The 26,638-nt window shown below is 40.2% G+C and overlaps 1 protein-coding gene across 1 annotated transcript in view; it reads right to left on the bottom strand.

Annotated features, from left to right (window-relative positions):
* The window catches only part of LOC133000031 (metabotropic glutamate receptor 4-like), a 124,324-nt gene that overhangs the window by 18,497 nt on the left and 79,189 nt on the right, over positions 1–26,638 (bottom strand). Inside the window, exons 3-6 of the mRNA XM_061069887.1 lie at positions 16,525–16,660; positions 16,155–16,309; positions 15,323–15,463; positions 3,738–3,938 (exon numbers count right to left, since the gene is read on the bottom strand). Coding sequence (XP_060925870.1) covers positions 3,738–3,938; positions 15,323–15,463; positions 16,155–16,309; positions 16,525–16,660 — 633 coding nt within the window. The remainder of the gene's footprint in view (positions 1–3,737; positions 3,939–15,322; positions 15,464–16,154; positions 16,310–16,524; positions 16,661–26,638) is intronic.

Raw genomic sequence — 26,638 nt, 5'->3', positions numbered from 1 at the left:
CCCACTGAAGTCTGAATGACTCTGAGCCACACTGAATTAAGAGGTGGGAACAAGAAGGAAGGGAGCTCTAAAGAGAGTCAAACCGTGCATAAAGACGGACTGAGCCTGTTTGATTCTCCTGCTTGTATCGGCCACAGCTCTCTGCTGCTGGATGAACGGGAAGAAAAAATAGCATTGAGCTTTTAAAAAGGTCTTTGCTTCTTAAGAACATTTCGACATTTAACCTTTATAAAGTTTCAGTACGTATGCAACCTGAGACACAATCCATTGGCAGTGGGTCTGGTTTTACCGGACTCCTGCGAGCTCTGCAGAGAAAGACAATACAAAGGAATTTGAGCAGATGTCCAGTGAAAACTGCTGACAACAGAAAACGTGCAGTAATAGATTTTTTGCTGGCTCTGCCCCAAGAATGAATCATCACGATGGAGAAATATCACCTGTTTTCACAAACAATTCCTGACAGCTCCTTTTTGTTTACTGGTGCGTAACATACTAATATCACAGCACAGAGAAAAATATTGTCTTTGAAAATATAATACACAGGCCAGGCAAGTCCAGTCTCAGCACTTACGTTGTTTTATGTATCTGGACAAGTTCAATATACCGCTGTGTGCTGATGCAATTAGATGGAGTGTAGCGTAACCTCAAGGCAACTCCCTCTGGTCAGATGGTGGTGCAACGTTTATGTAGTTAGCCTGGTTCAGGAAATATTTAGTTCAATATGATCAATAGTGCTGCACTGGAGGCCACTTTGTGAGGAACAGCACTTAGTCCTCATTGTAAAACCAATTTTTGTGGCTGCAGTTATAAGGGGTTAGAGTTATCCATCATTCAATAGGGTTGTGTTCTGGAATCTAACACTGGTCACGTAACGGTTCCTACATGGCTGGAACATACAGGAACCAATCACAACGCAGATTTGGGTGCCCTGTTTCGTAAGTAGTTACGGCAATATGATCATCATGACATCTGCCTAGTTGACATTAAACTTAACTCTGGTTGCGACACAGCACTTAACCTCACTCTGCAGTTAGCTAGTAGCTTCCTCAAATACCAGTCAGCACAACAACAAAATGCCAAAAGCTAAACAGTCGAAATTGTTGCAGTTTTTCACGCAAAAGGATTCCGACATCAGGACTTGCAGCAAATGTTTGAAAACAATTCAGCGTAAAAGAAAGGAACACAACAAACTTAATGAAGTTTTTGTCAAAAAGCAAACTGCTTTTTGACTGTTTTCGATCAGCCGGCAGTGTGAGCGCCCCTGGTGGTGAGGAGACTGTTGACGATGAGTTTGGAGCTGGAATATTTACCCTATAGAGCACTAAAACTCTTATGTAGATTATTGCAGTGGGTTTATATTGTCAAGGTTAAGGCACTGGAACCATTTTAAAAGAGTCGATTTATAACCTGTATCGGAAAATATATACCATGCTCACACAATCATTCCCCCATTTTAGATAAAAATGTGTGTGACTTTTAGGATTTTTACAGAAAAACCTCAAAGAACACAAACATCGGTGCCAAAGGGAGGAAAAAAGCTGCCTTGTTTTCCAGCTGCATCTGAAACTCCTACTCTGAACTCTGTGCCAGACTCAGTTTGCTCTCTAAGGTAAAAGATTATATGCAGTGATGGAATAAAAACACAACATTGAGTCTATGCAAATCGGAGACAAGCACATTCCTTTGCAGACAGTTGTGTAAACTTCATGAATCCAGACAGACGATCAGAGATAAACATCTTTTTTTTGTCTGAGGGCCAGTGAACACAACATGCATGGCCAGTGAACACAACATGCATGATGCAAACAGTGGTCTGTCAGTTGTTTCTCTGCCACATGCTCTTGGATGCTCAGCCTGTGCAGTTGGGGTTTAAGGGGGTTTTAATGGTTGTTTTGTTTTTCCCAGCAAATAATGTGAGCAAATCAGCGTCTTTACATTGATGAACTCGATTAGATCCAAACTGAGCTTATATTGAATATTATATTGAAGAAATCCTACTCCCGATTTAAAAATGTACACAACCAAACCTAGATACACTTTTCCTGCTTGTTGCTATAACAACATTTAAAGAGAAACACACTAGATGAAGGTGACTAATTCACACGGGTTTGTTGTGATAGTAAACACAAATAAATCATTAGCGTGTGACGCATCTGCCCCAAGGACATCAGTGGATTCAGACGCTGCAGTAGAGTTTGCTCTGATTAGTTGACTGAATAAATAATTCAGCACGAGAGGTTTTCTTTTCTGCGAGACGACTTGTTACAACCTGGAAAGCTGAAGTGATCTCATCCGCACTTTTTGATTATTTGCCATTTTGGCTGGGCAGCTGGTGAGATCCACTTTAAAGCAACACTATGCAACTTTTTAAAACCTTCAAAAAAAAATAGAGGCTTCCAAATGAGTTGGAAGATTCACAAACGATGAAGCTTCATTCACTCCCATTCCCCGCACAATGAATCACCACGTGTGGCTGCGTGTTGCTTTAATGTTGCCTACAAAGCTCCTACTGTTCCCAAACTTGTAAAAACAGCCATAAATAAGCAGAGGGCTACAACTATCTGAATCTTCAAATATTGTAAAAAAGTGTCTGGTAATTACTCACTTTCATTGTAATAAACAGCTTCCTAGTTTTATGGAATTGATATTCTACCAATGCAATATGCAGAATGACAAATGAACTTGATGGGCAGGAGTTAAATGAATAATTAATCTGAATCATCACTGCAAGCTCCAGTCTCTATCTAAGAAATTTTAATTGTCTTAAATTGCTTTGTGTTAAAGAGGCAGAGTCTATATAATGAAACCCACTGATGGATCACTGCTCTTTGTGTGAGAGCAGTTCATATTAATATGTGACGTGATCCTGACTAATAGCTGAGAATAATGTGGGGCTACATTGAGGAAATTAAAAAACATACACAACAGAAGACCGTGAGTAAGATACTGGTTTCTGACCCACGAGATGGTAAAATGTCCCTGGTTTACATAAACTGCTTCAGGTTAGTGCGTTTATAGTAGTAGTAGTATATATCAGTTGCCAGGTTCAAAATAATTATTATAATTTAATATTATATTTGATGTAATAGTCTCAGTTTACTGCGCAGACATTTTGGACCAGACGGTAAAATGGAGTTCCGTAACATTCTGTTCAAACATTCATTCTTCTCAAAGGATGAAATCCTAACGACTTTGGTGATTCAATTCATCTTTCAGTTAGCATCACCGCCGCTCAATATATAATATACAGAGGATGAATCAAAGTGACTGAGGGGACCCATCGTTCTTCTCTTCCATTATAGTAAAATAATAAAATAATGTTTCTACAAATCCCTGATTATTTATTGTACATTGACTTTATTAGACGTTTATTACAGTGCTGACGATGACTATCAGCACTCACAGTCTCTTTTAAACTTTTTGTTTTATTAGGTTTAAATATCCACGGTTTGTATGGCCTGTTAAAATGTCCCTTCAGAAATGCTACCGTACATCTGTCATTTGTTTGTTTTCATGCAAAAATAGATCATGTTTCCTGTTGCCTGTGCAAATGTTGAAGGAGAAAAGACTCCAACACTTTGACCTTCAAGGTACAGCCTCATATCATGAGGGGATGTGAAGATGATTTGCCTCTGAAATGTTAGTTAGAGTAAAGAGTGTTTTTAAAACCTCACATTACGATAAACCCCTAAATCTGAAACAAACGTAGTCTCTTCAGCCTCAAGAACATAACTCACCTGCAAAGTTTAGCCGGCGGATGAGCTTCAGCAGATGAGTGCCGTTGATGGGATCCATCCTCGGGCACAGGCCCACTATCCCTGGGCAGAGCTCCTGGTGCATGTTGTGCAGGGCATGTGCCATTGCATAAACAGCATCGATAACAAACTGCACCTTCCCTTCCTGCTCGTAGTTCGAGTCCTTTCCTATCCGCTCCTGATCTGTAGGACACAGACATGTAGATATAAATATAAAGTTGACACATTACACAAGTAAATTGTGAGTGATTTTGTACAATCATGCAATTAAATGCATTTAAATTCGGTGGGAGGCAAGGCTGATATAAAAAAGATAAATGTTCTGATAAATGTTCTGATACCTTTATATATATATATATATATATATGTATATATATATGCTTATTTATATATTTTATATAAAATTCATACATCGATGTACATTTACTGTTTTATTCTGTTGAATAAAAGTTTCCATATAAGTTCATATGGACAAATTGTACTGATTTGTCTGTGAAATGTTCATATGGTCCAATAAAAAATCAGCCAACCCATAAATAGCTGAGGCTCTAATTTAAATTATGAAAACTGATCCTCTGTGGTCGCCCATTGACTCATTGTTAACCGTGTCAAGTTCGAGGTGAGTCACTGCTTCGGATCTCTGTAGTTAAGTGATGGTGTGAATGAAAAAGGTTTTCACAAAGGGGTTTAAAATACTAAATCAGGAAAAAGATTTGCAATTCTCTCTCAACACAATCATGCAATCAAGATACATTTATTCAGTTAAACACTCGAGTGGTTTCTCTGAGTGGCTCCATCTTAAAGAATGATGTACTTGGGAGTTTGTGCCCGACTCTTATTTGAAATGGGCAGCGCATTTAGTGCCTGTTCCAGACAACAAATATGAATAATGGTACCAAAAAGAACCAAAGAGAAAGTTGAGGAGACTGCTTCTGTTTGCCAACAAGTCCCTACCCTTATTTTTCAACACTTCTCTGCTGTGTCACCATCACTCAGGGGAGCAGCTTGGGTCGAACCCAGCAGCTCAGTGCAAACCAGTTGGACTGAGATGAGCCGACTGATGGGAGAGCGTGGCGTCCGTCCAGGAGACAGAAAATGCATCGCTCCTCGCCGAGTCTTATTCTCTCTGTGCAGAATGAGGCTTGCCTGTTGCAATTAGCTAGAAGGTAAATATCTGCATTGCTGCAGAGGAGCGAATCAATGCCAATATCTGAAGTGCAAGGTTTTCTCCCCGGGGGAAATCTCATCACTTGAAAACAAAAACTCTCTCTTGTCTGCCCTGCAGGAATACACAGGCTTTGCCTCTGAGTGATTTTTTTGCAAACATTAAGTCTTGGACCTACACGTCTATGTCATTAACTATTAACTACTATGTGCAATTTTCTATTAGCAACTTCAAAAAAAGGGATTAAATGCTCCAAATGAATCGAATCCCTGAATCCCGACACGTTTCACCTAGCGTCCAAATGAGAATTCTGTCTTTAGGGCTATTGCCGGAATGTATTTAGAAGTCAATACGGGGAGAGAGGCAGGAAATGGAGACATCCATTCACAGGACAGGGATAATCTGCTCATGGGCTTAATGTAATAACTTGCGATAGGGAGTTTATTAATCCTGGCCCAGGTTGTATCTGGGCTTTCTGTGATTGTTAATTGCTGAGAGAATGAGTGTTCAGAGGCGGAGATACAACATGCCAATCCCAACTTCTGCTTTGTCCTTGCGTCTTAAAGCTGCCGCTGTGTAGCACAGCTGTATGTGCACAGCAGGTGAGTTCCATTTGGATTAACAATGGGCTAATTACCAGGGATGAGCTAATGATAGAGCTGCACATATTTATATAGCTGCCAAATGGAATCCAGCACGTTAATAAGGGGGCACAGTGGGGAATCTGCAGGTGAGACTTTAAAAATAATAACTGAAAATCAAGCGTGGCTCAGTTTGAATTAACCAAAGTATTGAGCAGAAATGTGAAATAACACATTATAGTTAAAATGACAATATGGTAAAACGTGCCCAATTGGTTCGGATAATGTAAAGATTAAGAGTTTTCCAGATAAATCTTACATATTATTACTGTTGTTGATGTTGCCGTTGTTGTTATTGGTTTTGAATGATTAAATGTAAGTAAACATAAGTCATGGTGGGATACAGTTTTGTGGTTTACTAATCCTCCTATCTCCTGGCTACAGTTTGGATAACCACACACGTCTCAGCAGAATAATAAAATCAACAATAGAAAATATAATGCAAACTGTCCTGAATTCAAATGTATGTTGTTGGATGTGCATTCACATCTTGCATGAATTCATCTAGAGATACAGAAACTAAATACTGACTGGAACAAGGTGACAGCAGAACACATTTGTAAGTCAAGTTTTGTTTTGAGGGAATGTCAATTGTCGGATATTGATAAAATAATACAATTTGAACACATGTAAACATTCAAATTAATATGCTGTTACGCTTTCTTCCCACTTATGGTTACAGCACATTCTCTTTATATGGAAATCTTAAAGGACCATCGTAATGATGATAAAGCCATGCACTACGTGGCTTCAATATGTTTTATGCCTCGACATTCTGGACATGCGGATAGCAGTGCTTCACATTTTGCAGCAGAAAAGTCGTTTATCATGCAACATCTGTCCCCTTAAGGTTCAAGCAATTTCAAATCGCCACTTCAGTCTGTAAAAAAGCTCTAACCCCTCGAATCGGCCGAGGTCTCCGTCTGTCAGCCATCTTTCATCTGCCACATCTCCAGCTCCGCCGCGGACCAGAGGCGCTTTAATGTCCCTGATTATCTCACGAGCTTTTGAAATGCATGAATTATCGTTGGAGGTTACGGCTCGGTAATTAAGGGCCATGGGGCCTTGATTGGCCGGAGATTGTCACAGTTCGGCCGGCGTGCTCGTGCCACGGGGAATCCTGGGAGCCAGAGTGAGTGTGAGAGCGATATTTCTCTTGCACGCTTGGCAGGCCACCCACACCAACTTTGTCTTGTCTCTCACTGTAAGACCCCCCCCTCTCCTCATTGGCATTTTGGCTCCCTCTCACACACATTTTCCAGGGCTGGCGTTTTGCTTTCAGAGAAATCCATTCAAATTAAGCAAAGCAGAAGCAAAGTGTTGGTGTCTTCTGCTCCGAGATGTCACACAAGACGTTTTGTGACAGTGTGTGTGGGCTCGTGATCTTTGACCCACTTTTCTTTCCAGCTTGTGATTGGCCACAGGACATTTAGTCTTTTCCTGCCAAAGCAGTTGGACAGTCTGTTAAATTAATGTGACACCACCGCCATGTGTGCTTCTATGTCTTTGTCTTAGCGTGTCCATATAAACAGTATATGTTTAAACCATGATTACAGCTCAAGTGCCTTTTTACTTTTTAATTTATGTTTTGTTATATATTTATTATATAAGACAATAAAGACATAGAACAGAATAGCAAATTTGTTTACAATCGACGAATCAATTCATTTCAACATTATCTGTAACCTTTTGACGAAGAAATTAAAAATATGTTTACATTATGAATTTAAAAGCCTATTTCAAAATTTATAATTTACCCTGTAATGACACGTGAGCCAAGACCCATCAGTACCCGTATGAAACCACATTTAAATCCACTAGATCTGTTATTTTCAGAGGGATAAAGATAATGTTGAAAAACTTTTATCACGAAATGTTAAAGAAAGTGAAAATATCTCCTGGACCTGTCCCCTGAACAGATCCACACTGGGTTTCCCCTTCATGCTGCCGTATCCTTTCAGAACATCTAAATCTCTCAGTATAACTTCTTGCTGATAAACATCAATCATTGAAACAGCTTATTTCAGCTGCAACAAAACTTTTAAGTGCTTTTCAGTTTTGTTTTATCTTAATATGAATAAGCTTGATTAAACTCATATTGTTTAGTACTATGTACAACACAGGTCTATGTTTTCCTTTATAGAAAATAATCACAAGTAATTTTACAGTCATTTCCCTCAAATCGTTTTTTGATTTTTGATTTAACTTCATCAAACAAAAGAATCTTCCCCTGCAGCAACTTGCAACCTGTCCAAAATACCCCCCCCTCCTCTCACCCACTGCATGCTGGGAAAGTCTCCAGCCACCAACAACCCAGAGCAGGTTAAGCAGTTTAAAGAGGTAGATGCTCAGATGAAGAAGCAGAGCACATGCTTGCTTTATCTGCATTGCTGCGTTTCCTGCTGCTCCCCCCACATCATTAATACACAGGAGAAATTAAAAAAAGCCTATATGAGATGGCTCCCGCTCCGCCGTACCTCTGCCTTCAACATTAATCAATATCAGTTTTACATCTCCTTCATTCACACATGAAAGTCCAGTCTCTCCCCCAGTCACTCATGCCCTCCTTATCCTGTGATCTCGTCAAGCAGCCGAAACCCACTCAGGACACAGATAAATCTGCAGCAGGCTCCCATGTACTTCTTTCTCCTCAGCAGCTGAGAGGCGCCGGCCGGTGTCAAATTTTAACCTGAAACAAACACTGCGAGACAAACTTGACGCTCAACACTTAGAGTGTATGTAATGGGAAAGTGACAGAAGAGAGTCTTTATAAGGCTGCTGTGAGTGTGTGTACATGATGTTAAACCCAGCAACTCCCAGAGATTATAAAAGAGGAAATAACATCAAGTACATAAACATTTAAATTACAAATATTTTGTCAAAGAGAACAATCATTTACTTTTATACTGCTGTATCTCATATAATCACATTATTCAACATCACAACAGATTTCATCATTTGTTCATATTTAGATGTTTTATTCACTTCCACCATCAGCAGTTGTTTGTTGGTTTATTTGTTAGCATCATGATATAAAAACTACACAACTGATTTTCATTACATTTGGCAGAAGGGTGGAACTATAGCAAAAGAAGAAACTATTACATTTTGATACGTGGCGAGATCAGGTTTTTCCTTTGTTTTCACTTTCTTATAAAAATTAGGTTTATGTCCAACCTGTTTTAAAGATTTACATCTTCTCTTATTTGCATCATTATTTATTCTGCAGTAGATTCAGTGTTTGCTAACACGTCTACCTGTGTAGACTTTTGTTAAATCAACCTAATTTAGATTCTATTGAATTGCTTCTGCGTTTCTTTCGTGGTATCTTTATGACTACAGGGGCGGATGAATAAAAGGCTCCTCAGAGTCAAGACTACAAGCATTTGTATGAGCAGCAGCAGAAATATGAATCGTCTTTGTACCGAATGTAGATGCTGGGATGCAGATTTTTCCATATTTGGCATTTATAAAGTTATAGTGAAATGTATCATTAATTTACTCACGTGCTGTAGTGCAGACTAATTTGAGGTTCTTTTAATTTGAGTAACTTCATACTTCTGCCCCATTTCATCTCAGAGGTAAATATTGTGCACTCCACTCTCCGACAACCAATTTTTCACACCTTTCCTTTCCAGTGAAAACCACGTTTCTCTAGTTTTGGTAATTTTTAATGACTTGAGGTTAATAAACTAGAGCAGAGGTCTTCAACAGGGGGTCCGCAGAGGTACTGCAGGGGGGGATCGCAAAATCTTTGGTTGATAAGACAATTTTTTTAATTTTTTATTATATATATTTTTTTTTTTCACGAATTTAAATGTCTTTCAAAACACATTAACATGCATCTAACATATTGTGAGGCTGATTTGAGCCTCTGCCTGACAACCTCCATCCATCCAAGATTAGATAAGTTGTGTGCTACCCATCAGGGTCCGACATCTCACTAATGTGGGAGTATGTGTGCCATCCACAGATAGCTTGAGGATTCACTGTCTCTTCTACATGTATGTTTAAAATAAAAACATGAATCTGTGAATTACTTTATTAGCTCAGTGTTGTATGCAAGATGTACAGTGGGTACGGAAAGTATTCAGACCCCTTTAAATATTTCACTCTTTGTTTCATTGCAGTAATTTGCAAAAATCAAAAGAGTTCATATTATTCCTCATTAATGTACACTCAGCACCCCATCTTGACAGAATATATATATATATATATTAGGGCTGGGTAACGATTAAAAGTTTTAATCGCGATTAATCGCATGATTTCCCTGATTAATCACGATTAATCGCATTTGTATACGCAAAATCCAATAATGAATTAAAAAGTAGTGTATAGCGCAATTTTATTTTCAATGTTCTGCCATATGAACGAAAGTGCCATAACATTTGTTGTGCAAACACTTTTAACATCAGCATTTAATACAGTAGCAGTTAAATAAAATATTCAGTGTAAATCTCAACTTAACAATGTTATCAAAGCAAATACAAAATTAAAGCTCAATGCCACTGCCAGGGCATTACCTCTTCGTTATGAAAAATGTATACTCCTCCCTGCGTCTAACGTAGTCTGCCGAAGCCTCGCTCCGCTCGCTGTTTCGTTGAGTGATTTGCTGATATCAACTGTGTGTTTTGCATTTAGGTGATATTTTAGACTGGAAGTACTCCGGTGATAAGAAAATTCACCTTGGCAGTGGCTACAAATTACTTTGGTTCTTCCGTCTGGAAGAACTTTAAAATGAAAATGGCCATGTAAAAGCTCCGTACCCTTATCCATGGTTGTTTATCTGCCAATTATTTTCTTTTTTCCGGTTCCGCAGCAGTCAGCAACAGACTTTCACAAAATAAAAGCCTGACTTTCACAATAAAACAATAAATAATCAAACCTGAGTTAATGCGAGATAAAATAATTGTCTGAGTTAAATAAGTGATGAGTTAACGCGATTAAAACGAGTTAACTTGCCCAGCCCTAATATATATATAACATAAGTATTCAGACCCTTTGCTGTGACACTCATATTTAACTCACATGCTGTCCATTTCCTCTGATCCTCCTTGAGATGGTTCTACTCCTTAATTGAAGTCCAGCTGTGTTTAATTAAACTGATTGGACTTGATTAGGAAAGGCACACACCTGTCTATAAAAGAATTTCTGCAGCACTGAAGGTTCCTCAGAGCACAGTGGCTTCCATAATCCTCAAATGGAAGAAGTTTAGGACGACCAGAACTCTTCCTAGACCTGGCCGTCCAGCCAAACTGAGCAATCGTGGGAGAAGAGCCTTGGTGAGAGAGGTAAAGAAGAACCCAAAGATCACTGTGGCTGAGCTCCAGAGATGCAGTTAATACATGGCACAATTTTATACAATATATATAGTAGGGGGTCCCTGCTCCATCTCTCCACCTGTTTGGAGGTCCTTGGCCTGAAAAACGTTGAAGACCCCTGAACTAGAGGTTTAAATGTTTCTTGATTGCTCCAGGGAAAGTTTCACCAGCTAAATAAACGATTTAAAACCCAAGTAGTTGAAATAAACGTGGGATATGATTCTCCACCTTAAACATTTCCAGCTGCAAAATGAAACACACTTCAATAAAGCAACATGTGTGATAGTAAATCCTAATAAAGGAGTATTTCTCCTGATAATGATTATATGAGTGAGGGTTTAAATAAAGGGCTTTTATATAGAGTGCTGTATTTTCACAGTAGGGTATCAGTGCTTTCACTAAAGTAAGGTTTCGAAAGCAGGACTTTTCCTCCTGCACTTGAGTAATTATGAGCACGTGCTCCGAGCGTTATCCAGGCTGTTGATCATTCGGCACACTCCTGAACCGTCACCACTGCTCCCTGAGGAGATCGCTGATGTTCTCGCCTCATCCCCGCTGGCAGGTGCCCCAGGGTCACTCCTACCCATCTCAAGACTAACTCATGTATCAGTATTATCTTATCCACCTGAGGGTTGTTAGCCCACACATAACCCTGCGTGTCATCTCCTCAGAGTGCTTAGCGCTGGGATTTACTGCCTGTGAACACAACACCAGCTGTTGGCTTCACAGGCCCTGCACCTCTGGAGGAAAAGTTGTGGTCTATCGCCGTTGTGTTGTGTGAGTCTGGGGGATTTCAGCAGTTCGACTTTATCTCTTCACTGTTTGGCTTAAAAATTTTAATGTTAAAGCATGAGGGTTTAATTAAATACACCTCATAAACAAAGAGTGTCTAGATTTTTCAGTTCACCACATTGGGCTCTTTTTTTGATCACTGAACATTGTCACAGCACACGTAAGCAAATGATGATCACACAATTATATGAATTGATCATCACACATCCATTTATAACAATACGTATATTTCAGAATTTTAATGCTCTTTGTGGCATTGGCAAGTTTTTAGCCTTTCACAGACCATATCAACGTTTTATTTTGACAGATAAGATATGCAGTGATGTTTACACTTGAAAAAATGTAACTATTTATTTCAAGTTCTATATATTTGATTGTTTTGTTAATAATATGATTTATACACTTAAACACTATATAATGTCAATAATTCAATTCATGAAGAGTTTGACAATAACATCTTAAGGAATCGTATGTAATATCAACAATAATCCATATCGATCAGGCTCTAATGTAGTTATACAATTCTTCTAGGTATATGCAATTCTACTTTATTTTGCATATTTTGTGATATACTAAAATCTAACTTAATTGAGAAATGTCAAAGATAAAATAATATCATGGGAAGGTCTAATTGTGGATTATTGAGTTAACAATGAGACAAACATCTATCTGACAAAAAATACACAATATAAATATTATCTTAATCATTTCAATATCTGAATTTTATTATGTCCATAAACCAGTTCTGCTTACTGATTCGTCTATAACATAAATATTAAAGAGACATATCAACAATATAGCAAAACCCCAGTTACATTATACCACCCAACCATAATCAACATTAGCCTTTACTATTAGAACACAGTTCTTTGAAAGCAACCCTCTCAGTTGCAAGTTTATTACGTTCAGCTCTTTATAACTAATAAGAGTCTAATGCAACAGCTGTGCTATAAATCCTGATCTATAAGCTCTGAAGTTTATGACGCTCGGCTTTTTACTTAGACTATTTTAGAGATGATATTCAATTAACTTTATTGTCACTCTGGAGGCTGCAGTCTGTGGTGCTGTTGATCTGCGCTTGATAGTGAAATGGGTTTCTGATATTTCATCCAGTCCCTTTATGGGAATGATAAACTTTAAATTCTCTTTTAAAAGTCAATAGATAAACATTGTCCGGAGCAAACAGATAAAACCTGGTGGCTCATGAAGGCACAGCAAGAAACTATACAGGGGGGGAACTGACCTGTAGCCTCCCTACAGATTACTGTTGTCATCTAAAGTACAGTTTCTACACACAAAGCCACTAGTGCAGTGGTTCTTAACCTGGGTTCGATCGAACCCCAGGGGTTCGGTGAGTCACTCTCAGGGGTTCAGCAGGGGTCAAAACACACACAGTACAGCCCGGTTCACACTAGCAATGTCTGACCCTTTTTGTCGGCCGTCAAAAAATTGGCTGCCCACAATTTGGTAACACAAAATTTTTCTTCGCCGTGTCAGATTGCAAACATTTTGTTGCTTGGTAAAAATGTGTTACACAAAAGAAATTCAGGCTACTCGTATTAATCGTGATGTCACACTCCGCAGTGATAAAGCTGGTTGCAGCTGATCACGCCACATTGCTTAGCTTTGATATCTGTGCTGCTTGGTGCGCTCAGAAGTCGACTTGTGGCTGTTGTGATTGTACGTCATTCAGCAGAGCCAGCTTCAACAGTAACTCTTCAGAACAACAACGCTCTCAACGTTTTGGTGTCACCAAATCGTACCACACCCCCTTATTGCCCTTGAGATACTCACACTGTTTGTTACAACGTATTTGTGCGAGCAATCCTTTTCGATTGTAGACATGAAAATTAAGAAAAGGAACAGTCTTTGTTGCGAAAATGATATGAAAGTGGCACTTGCCAAGGTGAAGCAGCGCATTCCTGAACTTGTATCTGAAAGGTAACAGCAAAAGTCACGTTGATTTGCAATAAATAGTCATTGAGTTATGTTTTTGTTGGTTTTTATGGTTGGTTTTGTTCTTTGAACACATTGATTTTGTGTGCAACTGATGCATGGTTCATTTTGTGCACTAACAAATTATATACCTATGTTTTGAAGAAATCATATTTTATTTTTCCAATTACCAAGGGTTCGGTGAATGCACTGATGAAGCTTACAGGGTTCAGTACCTCCAATAAGGTTAAGAACCACTGCACTAGTGAATACCACTGTGTGTGTGGAAAGTACTGCATGCAGATTGTGCCTACACACATCTGGCTCCAGGGCAGCGTGGTGGCTCGGTGGTTAGAGTGGCCGTCTCCCGGAACGAGGGTCATTACTCTGATGCACACGGATTCCCTGGAGTTTGTGTTGTTTTTCGCCTGAAGACACGTTATTCAGTCCGACTTCGAAATGTAACTCTCGAGGATGAACGTGAAAGTCCAGCATTATGTCAGGTGTGCAGACAAAAAGAAAAGGATCAAGTACGACTGTGTTCAATCAGGAAACATGTTGAAACGGACCTTCATCTTTGCATGTTAAATATTACCTGTTTAAAACATGAAGTATGGTCAGAGATTTGTTACCATGCCTACACGTATCTATCTTGGCTACCTTGCCTATCCTAGAGCAAATAACCAGTCTGCAAGGTGCAATACGTACATGAACAGTAGAGGCAGATATATGTCATGTGGCCTTGAGTAATATGCAAAGAACATCGTGCAATGATTGTAACAATTATGCTCATGACGAATTTGCGAGTATATCTTTGGTCAAACGATGCAAATGTCCTGTGTGTGTGCGACCCATTTTATTTTTATCTATGTAATCTGTTATCTATTATCACTAACATCCTGATTGTGTCCCCAGGAATCCGTGTGTAATGACGCACGATGGATGTAATCACTCCACTCATGTAATAAGCATGACTTCGATCATGACGTGCGCCAGGGCCGGGTCTAGGCAGGGGCAAGAGGGGGCCTGGCCCCCTCAAATAAATGTTGTGCCCCCTCAAACTAAATCCCAATTTATAATAATAATAATATAATAAAGCACAATGCCCCCTCAAGATTTGTGGCTGCCCCCTCATACATGCCTGTCTAGACCCGGCCCTGACGTGCGCTCATCTGCGAGACAAAGCCCCCCCCTCTGGTCCACACTGATCATTATTAGTGCAGTGAACAGTGACAGATTCCTTTCAAGTACATAAACTGTAAATTAAGACAATGGAGGATCCTTTGAGGGAAGCCCCCCGATAGCACAACTCTAATCCTCTTCTTTTAAACAAATGTTCAGCTGCGTAATTGGTGTTTAAATCGTAATAAAATGTGCCAGGATTTTTTTTTTCTTTTCACCTCAAACATACAGTAATGAGCCTGAAGCGTCAATCAGACCAGCCAGGACATTCACATGTTTCAGCCACGTGGGCCAAACACTCTAGACTCAGCAGAAAGAAAGTGCAGCGCCGAAAACGAGCTCAGAGATGAACTGCAATTTTGAATATTGAACGTGCATCTGATACACTTTTAATAGGCCGGCGCTGCTGTCAAAACACATTCACCGTGAGCCAAATAAGTCAAGTTCCCTTAAGACATCAAAACACCGTTTTTTCTAGGTTGGTTAGAAACCCGAACAAGAAGAACATTAAACAGGGAGAGAATCTCTTACTTGTGCACTTTTTCAGCCCGGACCCTTTCTTCACGGCGTGACGGCTGAGCTTGCAGCTGAAGTTGTTCTCCCAGAACTCGGCGAACCAGATATTCCGTCTGTTGTTCTCCAGCGTTCGGCTGATGAAGTAGCGATCAAACCCTAGACAGGGATCATTGTCATTGATGCAGTCAGTGCGAGTGTGAGCTGCAGCTTCAGTCTGTGAGTCAGAGCTCTGTTTTTTTTTCACACACCGTTAATTAGTCGTAGACTGAATAGATCAATTGACTTTGTTGCTGCTTTTGATTGATTTGACATCTGATGATCAGACGATAACAGTTAAACACGGCTCAGCTCTGTGTCACATTAACATCATGGGTCACTGATGGACTGTAAACAAAGATGAACGACATGACAGCTCGCCAACAGTGAAGCCAAAGCATCTCCACCTCTGCCCAATGGTTGGCTGCAGTATGACTCAGAAACCCTGCCACCTCCATGTTAGTGGATGTGAGATGGGCCAAATTAAAAAGTCAAAGATAATAATTCTTTATCAATTAAGGTAGATCTTATCACACTGTTGTTAGTGTTAATTAGTATATTGAATTTTGTTTAAATTAGTTTTTTGATTCTATAAAACAATAAGATTATAAGATAAGACTAATTTGTGATTGGTGGAGATAATGTAGCACAGCATAGACTCAAGATGGTGAAATTCGTATCAAGGATATTTTAGCTTCATCATATATAGCAGGAGGACGTTGAGATGCATTGTCCATCTTTATAAACAGTGTGTACACATGGATTCATGAGTCATGCAGGTCTTGTGTGTGCACAATGGCCGTCTCTGTACCTTTGATGGACTGGCGCTTGGGCAGGATGGTGACGGCCCCCTCTGCCATCTCCTCCTGGTGCACGACCGGAGAGATCTTTGAGCCCCAGCTGTCAGAGCCCACCCAGATGAAATGACCTGTCTGGTTCGCCTTTTTAGCCGCATGAAGCAGCCGCCTGCAAAGGTGAAGGAACAGATGTTGCAGTGGATAAGGTCAACAACCGCCGGCCAGCTCCACTTTGATTTTTTATTTATTTATTCTTTCCACAGTGGTTTAGCAGAGCTGCACTGAAGCGGCCGTGTTCTCAGCCATGTTTGTGCGCTGTCTGCTGCAGCCGTGATCTTCTACTCTTCAAAGCAGTGTTGTGTAGCTGTTACCAGGATTTTTTACCTGATATCGTCTTCGTTGGCAAAGATTATGACGACTCTTGCGTTCGGGTTTTCTCCGAGTCGCCGGATGACCTTGTCGAACTCTCCCTGCTTCGGCTCCCGGGGAATCTTGACGGACTGGGAGATGCAAACACCACCTGAACACACAGAGGTTTATACACATCAGGTTATGATTTAGAAAAACTGTACAACAATATCTTCAGGATGTCAGAATATGTACAGAAATAAATATTAATATATGACAGTGAAATGCGGTAAAGAGTGACAGAGCAGCGGAACGATAATTGGCATTAAAAAAAAATGAAACAAGCTTTGCTGTTCACCATAAGATCAATCTCACATGAGGTCTAGTTTAGAAGTATCAGGAGAATGTGTTGTAGATGGTATATTTTTATATAAAGTCCGGTACAAGCCCACATGATTTAGCAGCTTTCATTTTGAAAGGTACATAATTACATCTCTGGTGTTACATGCCCAGTTTTCCAATAATTCCTCAAGTGATCTTAGATTAATTTTATGGTTATTTAATATCATGTAAATGTAGAGTTTTGCCCGTTTGCAGTGAACATCCTCCACATTTATGTTTTCTGTTTGTTCCCAGCTTTCTTTCATTTGTCTTCTTATGCCTCTGCGCCGACAACAGCCAGTTGCCTTGTAAATGTGTCACACTAAGAACGTCTGGATAGAATCTTTTCAAATTTGGTACAAACATTCACAAAGAATCATGGATGAACTGATTAGAATTTGGTGGACAAAGGTTAAACATGTTTTTGGCCTGTTGGCCATTGAATCTCAAGTCTGCCTTTGAGGAATTGGACTCAAAATCTCTTGCACTCAAAGATTAACTGATAAAATGTTAGTGGTCATAAGTCACAGTGAACTCATGCGAGTCTGGAAGAACATTTTGAGCAGATTGAAATTGCACTGGTTGGCAGAGATATTCATCTACAGGACAGTAATTATCTTTTGCTGTATGTGTGATGTTATGTGGAGGGATATTTATTATTATTCATGTTTTGGACTTAAAGCTCTATTCAGTTTCTTTCCAGCATCTGTTAGAAGTGAAGTAGAGATGTTTTTACTATTTTACTGTGAAGCTCCTACTGAGGTAATTTCACAGGCACAGAGTATTCATGTGAATGTCCTGCTTCTACTCAAATGTAGGGATGCTGTGCTGTTGTCTGGCTCCTTTGCTGTAAAGCCCTGAAAAGTCAGAACCCAAAATACACAGCAGACACATGCACAAAATGACTAACCCGTCTGAGTCCTCGCTAACTCACACTGAAATGTGTTCTGTGCAGAGTTTGCAGTGCTTCTCCAACAGGATTTCTACGGAGAGATTTACAGAGTCCCAGTGTGACGTGTTCGTCTGACGGATTGTTTCTGAGCTTCCTGCAGCTCTCAGGACATTTAGGACTTGGTGCCAAGAGATGTCTTAGTACATACTGTACACCATAGATCCCCAAACTGCCACGTGCTGTACCTGTCACTGTGGTGGATAGAGACTATGGACTCAGAGAGGCTTAAATAACTCTTTTTCCACAGCGGGAGTGACTTTATTTATAGTGTCACATAAAAGTCTGACAAAGAAGTATAACTCCTGCAACCACCAGGAGATAGTTGAACAAAAAACCGAGAAATTTATTCAACTTAAACGTTCATCTCCATCAGGTGAGCCCTTGATTTAAATGCATTTACACAGTAAGAGATAAATACAGAAAACAGCAGAAATGCTTCTTCTGAATTATGTTAGGATGAGTATAAAGTAGATTACTGTCCCCAGTGTGTGTGAGATTTAAAAGAACAAACTCTGAAGTGAAGACTCCTGTCGTTCTGTGGTCTTCCGCCCTGGTACCCAGCCCGATGAGGGGGCAGCTGTCCCAATTTAGCTTTGTGAAAAAGTTCGGAGGTCTGAGTCCTCGTGTTGGATGGAACTGTCGTGTGCCTGCACAGCTGTCACCAAAACCTCATTAAGTTTGACAAGGTCAGAGCCAGTCCTCAGAAAGGCAGAGAAATAAAAGTTTTTGTCAGTAACGGAAAAATCTGCAGCGATCCTGCACGGAGAGCTGTGGAAAAACCGACTCATAGAGAAGTGAGCAGCACAGGTTCCTCCGAAGAAAAGCATTTCTCTTTTTATAGAGTAAATTGGTGGACGTATGTGTAAGAGGTCAGGCAATCTTCTCTTCTCTGTAAAGGTCAGTTTGAAATAATATCATAGCAAACAAAATCAGCCCAGAGGCAGATTAGAGCTTGGTCAATATATCAGCCAATATGAGCTTATCTGTATCAGTGTAGGTGTTTATGTTTGATTGTAGTACAACACAAACCAATCAAGCTGTTATCAAGTTATCAATCCTTTAAATATGCCCCATTTCCCAGATCCATGAATTATTCCCTGGGAAGTCTCAATGTTAAAGAAAGTGATAAAAAAATCCTGGATCCACACGACAATGTTATGATCATCGCTGACTGACACCATGTGATTCTGCCAATTCCTGGAAATCTGTTCATCTGTTTTTGTGTATTTAGTTTAAAATCAAACCAACATGTAAAAAAGGGAATGAAAACATAACCTTTTTGGTGGAGGTAATGATGCAGAAAATACTTTTTACGTCGGAATCAGTCCTCTTAGTTTTTTAATTTGAAGTTAGCTGAAGGGAAACTCTACAGCCCCTTGTGTGTGTGCGTGTGTGTGTGTGTGTGTGGTCCCAGACTCCCTCCATCTTTTCCTTCTTTTGGGCCAGTGTCCAGACGGCCAGAGTTAAGAGTTTCTTTGAATTCTGGTTCAGTTTTTCTATAGATAATGTTCCTGCTCCTCGGGTATAACCTCCTCTTAATATGCTGTCGGTCACAAGGTTGAGCCAAATGTTTTATTTCACGCGTGAATCACATCTCCTCTTGAAGAGATGCAGAGTCCCAAATAAAAAACACTTTTACTTTCTGACATCCTGAAAATTAAACCATACGCTTACAGAATTATTGAATTATAATTTTTTGGGACATGCAAACCTGCTGCTCCTTGATTCTCATATAAACATTTACGCTTTATTTAGTACAACGCTGCTCACACAGCTTTCAGTATAGAAGAAATACTCTCAGCAGAACTAGGAACAACATATCTTAGGTTTTCTTTTAAAGACAGAAGATCTATTTTGTTTCACCTCTTCTATTTGGGCTGTTGTCAAGTTTAAGGTTTGTCAATTTCTATTTGGGAGGGACCTGCTTGTTTTTCTCTTGTTTGGCCTCATCTGAGCAGGAGCAAGTAATGGATGTGTCCTGCTCACATCATTTTCAGGAGAAACACAACAGATTGTTAAGCCACTGGTTGAAGAACAACACCTTTTTGTCTAGTGTGGATTGAAAATGTAAGCATCTCAACACCACTGAATAATTATGTGTTTATTCCAAGAAGTGTTTTGTGTGTTTTTTCCTAAAAATCCCTTTAATTGTCCTCTGACTTCAAATTCCTCTTCTGGTTTATGGTCGACTGCCGCAGGGCGATGTGTCTCTGCTGCAGTCGACCCAGCGTTTCATCACTTCAGCCGTTTGTGTGCGATGACCCACTTGTCCAGTTGACATCATTTCAGTCATTTTGTTGTTTTTAGTTTTTTAAATAAAGTGGTTTAGAAAAGTGAGAAAAGGGAAACCGCCGCCATCGCTCTGCAGCTTCTCACATGCCACAGCGGAGGACTTTCCCCCGGTGGCATCTTAACTATATGTCTTAACTAAGATTAATGGAAAGCAACAGTGACAAATAGCTGCTGTGGTGTCAGGAAGGCCGCGGTCAGGAAGTCTGTCTTAACAACAATGGACGAGCAGCTCTCACTTCCTCTTTTTCCTCTACTTATTAATAGTGCTATGTGTGATTGAGATATAAACAGTCAACGCAATCACATCACATTTTAAAGTCAACACATGAACAGTTTATTACTTCAATATATGATTAATGTGAGTTTTGTATTCCGGATGATGTCAAAATGAACATGAAAATGTAAGGTTTGCCAAACGAGCAAATAGGCTCATGGTCAGATTTGGACTGCAGAAGGAAGAGTGGACACTTGAAATGTCCAAAATGTGAAATGATTCATGTTTTAATGACATAAAGCCATGAATAAATCCAGGTCAGTCAGTCGGTCTCCACTGTTTGGTAAAGAAACTCCAGAGCATCTTCTACATTATTACTTTTAATACTTTGGTCCTTGTGTCATAGAAGCTCATGGCCTATGAAATGTAGTCATGGCACAACAGCAGTTTGATAGAGGGTGCAAAAACCAATCAACACACTTATTATTAGCAAAAGGTGACTGAACTATAGCTTAGCTCCTAAACCCCTCCTCCTCCATGTTAGCAGATGGGACATGGACCCGATTTATAATCGAAAGTACACGTTAAAACATTTTGTTCTTGAGCTGGTTTCTGTCATTTAGGTAGTTCCTATCTTATTATCTTCATTAAAGTGTTGACTTGATAAATTTGGTTAACTTGGTTATTTGATGCTATGCAAGGTGAAACCTCCTGATTGACAGCTGAGACGGACTCGCCTGGTCCAGCCTGTGCATTTATCAGACACACGGCCCCACATCCCGATTACTAATGTGCAGACTGAGGCTCCCAATGACATTAAATCAATCACAAGATGGCGGCACACGTATCTGGGTTGTTTTGGCTTTGTTTTTATACGACAGGAGGAAGTGAGGACATCATCCATCTCTCTCCAGTCCGTGTTGTGGATCTTAATCCTGCATTTAGACTTAGTGGTTTAATGCATTAATACTGAACACATTCTATGTTCAAGAATTTGTATTCTGTTTCTCTTTATATCTCATATATACGTTTCAGTAAACTACATGCAGCTCCTTGTAAAGTGATGCTGTGAGTGGTGAGGAACAATGGAGAAATCCTGGATTAAAATCTTAAAGCTGACAAAAGGCTTTTCTCTCTGTCTATATTTTCCACTTTAAGAGCCAATTTCCTGTGTCATTGCTCTCATGTAATAATCTCAGGTAGGATACAATAATTTCAGCGCTTGTAACACCAGCAGGGAGTTTGCTCACCTTGCAGCAGTCCTGTAAAACACTGCTTTCTAATTCCACTGCAAACTACAGCGCTCCTGCTCCGTGCTCTTGTTTGAATACATTATGTAAAGACCTCTTTGTCAGCGAGATAAGTTATTTCCCTGGAAGAGAGAAAATAATTTAAACAAAAAAAAAACAGGAGAAGACGCAGATGTCCTCATGCTGAATACTGATAGCACTAAATCACCAGTAATGCAGGAGTAATGAGGACGTGTGTCAGTGGGTTAGTTGAAGGAGGTCAGAAAAGAGCAGGGATCACACTGTATGTCAATCTCACTCGAGCGGGAAATAACACTTCAACCGACACAAGTGAACTATTTTCCCGTTTTTTACAAATGTAACGTGAACTGGGAGAAAAGTCACAAAAGTTCACGGAAGGAGCAGAAGTGATGATTGTGTTCAGAGAAAGAAACCGGATCCTGAGAGACTGAGAGACTGGTTCTACCTGGCTGCTGCACTTACAACACAAAGAAGGATCTTCTAGGTTTTCTGTTGGCACGCTTTCTGTCAGGAGCTTGTTTCTGCGGATGTGTGAGGAGAATCGAAACGATCGAAATGACTCTTTTCTCGCCAAGTCTTAACTCTGACCGCCTGTGAGACTCTGACGCGTTTCAGCTCAGTGATGGCGTTTGTTTTTCACAATAAATTTTGCCGAGACATATTTCCCTCAAGCGTGGCTCGCCGTGTTCTTTAATCTGTCATGTCGCGTTCATGCTCAGTTCTTGTTCAATTAAACCGAAGAAACACAATAGTATCAGGTCTGAAACACAATTTGTTGTTTCCCTGCTCGGCTGAGTTTCCTAATTGAACATCTTTCCTCTGTTATTCGTTCGCCACACATGTCCTTTTGTGTTTTTGGTCTGTGGCGCCACTCAAGTAAATAATTCACACGTGAGACGCGCCATCTTGACTCGTGTGTGTCTTTCCTTTTTTCCAGCTCTTGACTTTTTAAAATGCTGTTTCCTGTTTGTGCATTCAAACTCAGACTTATCTTTGACCCACAAAAAAGGAAGAATTTGACTGGACCGCTGTGTTGAGAGACTGTAAATGTGATGTTCCTGTCATTCTGTGGTTTTCAGATGAGTTTGAGAGCTAAATTAAATTATTTGACTGACTTGTCTGCAGGAGATGTCTCAGTTTGACTGGAGCTGTTATGCTGCTCAGCTTCACAAAAGAAGAAACCATAAGTAGCAATCATGAAACTGCCTAGATGCCATTTACCTGATAATGTCTGGTTCTTACATCGGGCGAGCTTTTCTTTTCTTTACAGGACAATGTCCGAACTCTTCATTCAAATGGAACATTTCTTCTATTGGTTAAAAGGGCAACGACTTCAGGCCTTTTTACATGTCGGTGTGAAAACTGTTCAAGGCTTCGATGCTTTTCAGTTGTTCGTGCTTTGTCTGTTGTCGTCATTTTCCTTTTATAAGAACAAACACAAACATAAAAGCGCTCTCTTAGAAAGAGAAGTGCACAAGTTAGTGTGATTCAAGGTGGATGAGGATTTATAGGTTAACATTAAGGTAATTTACACAGTTGTGTGATATTTTTCAAAGTACACTGTGAAAATCTTTTCCCTCTTTCATTTAATAGCTATATGAAATCCTATAAATACTGTGATGTTTCCAACCACTATTGAATGGTCGCTCAGTACAAATTCAGTCAAATAACATTTCATCATCACAAAATAACACATTGTCATTTTTATACGACTTTGAAAAAGGTATTCAGTGAATGAGAAGTGGTTTTTATCTTCCAAAAGATACAACAAAACATTTCTTTTTCTTTTTTTTCTTTATAAACAGATGGAACATATCAGATTGAAACTTTTCCTCTGACAGAAATTCGCTGTGAACTAAATTTCTTTTGCACCTCACATGCGGTGACGGAAGGAGTCAGAACCCGTCAGTGTTTGAAATTTGTAACCTTTAGTTCGTATCGCCTCCATCAAGCTAATCACGGGGATTTTTTTTAACACCAGAACAAAGTGCCACAGTGAATCATCCCTCAAAGCAGCAGGGACATTGCGTGAAGGTGGGGTCTGCCACATCCAATTAAGGAAAAAAAAAAAAGAATTACGGAGCCCTCCGTCAGGACGACTCTTCTGAGAGATCGGCAGAGATATCCCATTAACACATGGATTTGACAGAAACCCCTCTACTTCAATCTTCTTGGCTGTATCATGTTTTTTACTTTTCACCTCTTCTAAAGCAAGGCCAGCGCTTTCAATCAAACCAATTGACATCTGCGTGACCTCAATCCTAAGACTCCAGTCCAGAAATGCCATACACAGACCAGGCTCCGCACACTTGGCCCTGAGAGCAGGAGGGTTTTACACTGAGGCCTGCCTAATTGACTCTGTAATAGTGTCATAGTTCAGTGGCACCAAATTGAACTGAGTTTTCAGGCGGATACCATGAAAAATTACAAAAAAAGTCCTGCATGCACAAGAACAGTGTTGATAAAGCAATTAATAATAAACCCTGTATTTACGTCTTGTCACTTATCCTCTACGTTTAAACGTCACTGTGCAGGATCACGTGAGGTTTGACTGCGTTCACACTTATTTCTTGAAGAGAGACAGCATCTCAGTGCTCACCTTCAAATCTCAGCTTAACTCGTGTGAGTATAACGGTAGAACTGCCCAAGCCCGCTGAGGGGAAAATGATCTTTGAGTTTGGATCAGGTTCAAGCCTACAAGATGTTCTTACACAGCAAATGTCTGTAATCTGGCAACAAGCATGCGTGTCAGGGAGAGAGAAACACAAACACGGTGCAGCTCCAGGAATGGGCTCGACAAACAGAAAGTCTGCCAGGTCAGGGTCAGGCTGGGATGGTTCGGCCAGGAGAATGAGCAGTGTATGACCGTGACTGTAACACCATCACTACTCTTTGGGTCATGATCAACTACGCAAACTATGCAAATTAGTTTCATTATTAGAAATGTGGAGGATACTATGTACAGAGGGTGAATGGATCCAGAGTAGACCTTGTATCCAGGACTTCAACTTTTGAAACGGACACAGTTTCAGTTCAATTCAACCCAATGTTCTTGGTCCAATTTGAGGCAGTGAGCAAACATACATGACTCACCTGTACCCAAAGCAATTATCCAAAGATAAAAACATTAGAAATGGTGAAATGCAAAAGCATACCTATTCATGGTCAGTCCCATGCTGGGAAGACTGACACATATTCATCAGTCTATGCAAAATCCAAACCTTTTTGTACAATAGCTGTTCATAATCACTAAACTTCCTTACACTTCTACTTGTGTTATATCCAGGCAACTGAAAACCTCCTCCTGACGGAATTGGCTCAGAGTGTTTACAGAGGACATCTGAGGTTGTTGATAATCCTCTCAGCCCACATGAGGATCTGGTTCCTTTTTAAATGTGCAGATCTTTGTGTTTGACCAAATCTGTTAGAAACTGAGCTAAAGGAAACCTTGGAATAAACAAAGCAAATTGATAAAAAAAAAGTACAAATGCTTTTGCTAGTAAGGGAATAAATGATCTATATTCGTCTAGGAGTTCACTTCCTGCTGAGCCTTTTTTACAATAACAGACTTCACATATATACTGGAGAGACAGAGTGGGAGTCATTTGGAGGATTATTAACATGATAATTAAGATTTTTTGTCGGGGAAAAAAAACTACATCACAGCTTTGCTCTCAAATGGTGAAAAAAGATTAAATTAAAGCTGTTTCCAATAATCACATAATTTCACCTAAAAAATCTGCACTTGTTATATTGGTAGTAATCAACACGTTAGATCTCAATGACGTTTGTTTCACCCTTGGACGCAACACATCATACGACTTGGATAGTCCTCCTGATTCTGTGTGAGCAGCCGGGGCCTCTTCCACAGAGAGTGTTTCTCACAACTCTGACCTGTCCTGTGCGAAAAGGGACCACCGCTCACCAAAAGGTGTTAATTAAAAGGGGGGGGGGGGTAGTTGCCATATGGACGAGGCCACCGAGCAGCAGGCTCCCACTGTTTCAGAATTCCCACTTTGCCGCTCCTCTGCTGCTCGTCTCACTGTTCCTGTGGACGTGAGGTCATCTGCAGTGACAGGCTGACAGTGATTAGGTAATAGGTATTCACAGGCCTCTGGTGCTCTGCTGGCTCACACACGGGCCCCCCCGCTCGCACATTTGGCTACAACGGTATTGTCTTCCCCGGCTTCGTCAGAATGTGAAATTCAAAGCGAGAAGAGCGTAACAGTGACCGCCCACTTTTAAAAACAGCTCCAGAAAAGATTTCTAAAAAGTGTTTTAAGCCTTGAAACCAACCCGACCTGATTTGAAATGAATCCCGACTGTGAATCGTTTAATTTGGATTTAAAAAATGATATAGGAAATGGAGGGGAAATAAGACAAAGACTGTGTGTATGATTACATCAACCCTTTTAGACCGGATGCAAGACCGGGTGCGACATCTTCTTCTTTTACAGTTGGATGAGACGCATATGAAGTCAGACGTGAGTGATGAAATACATCTTGATGTTTTTTTTTTTTTTGTTAGTTTGCGCTCTGAGCAAAAAGGTGTTAAAGTTTTGTTTCAGACAACGGCTGACGAGAGATATTGAAGCAGAGAACAGCAGAGCATCCTGACAGAGACTCAGAGGAGGAGGAGGAGGAAGAAGTGGGATCCTGGCGAGTTTGGGAAAATACAATGATTTAAAATGAAACCAGTTGTTTAAGCCATCAAACTTTGTCGATTTTGTGTCTCTCTCTGCTTCAGAGGCCGAGAAAGTTGTTGAGAAGGTAGGAGTTTCTGCCAGGTCCTCAGAAAACCCTCAGGTTTCAGGTGGTTGTTTTCAAATGATGCTTAGATGCTTGATCTTTAGAGAGAGCTGTTGTTCGGCACCTTAGGTCCTATTGGGTTAAGAGAGACCACACCTCCCATCAACCATTACAAACCCACACACTGGCCCTCACTAACACTGCTCTCCAGTGCACAACCTGAGTTGCAGTGACTTTTACCCCTTTGAACACAGCACGTTAGAAAGAGAAAACCCTGGTTGTTCTGTGGCG

Source organism: Limanda limanda, chromosome 4, assembly GCF_963576545.1.
Source record: "Limanda limanda chromosome 4, fLimLim1.1, whole genome shotgun sequence".
Lineage (NCBI taxonomy): Eukaryota > Metazoa > Chordata > Actinopteri > Pleuronectiformes > Pleuronectidae > Limanda > Limanda limanda.
This window is presented reverse-complemented; position numbering and strand designations above follow the sequence as displayed.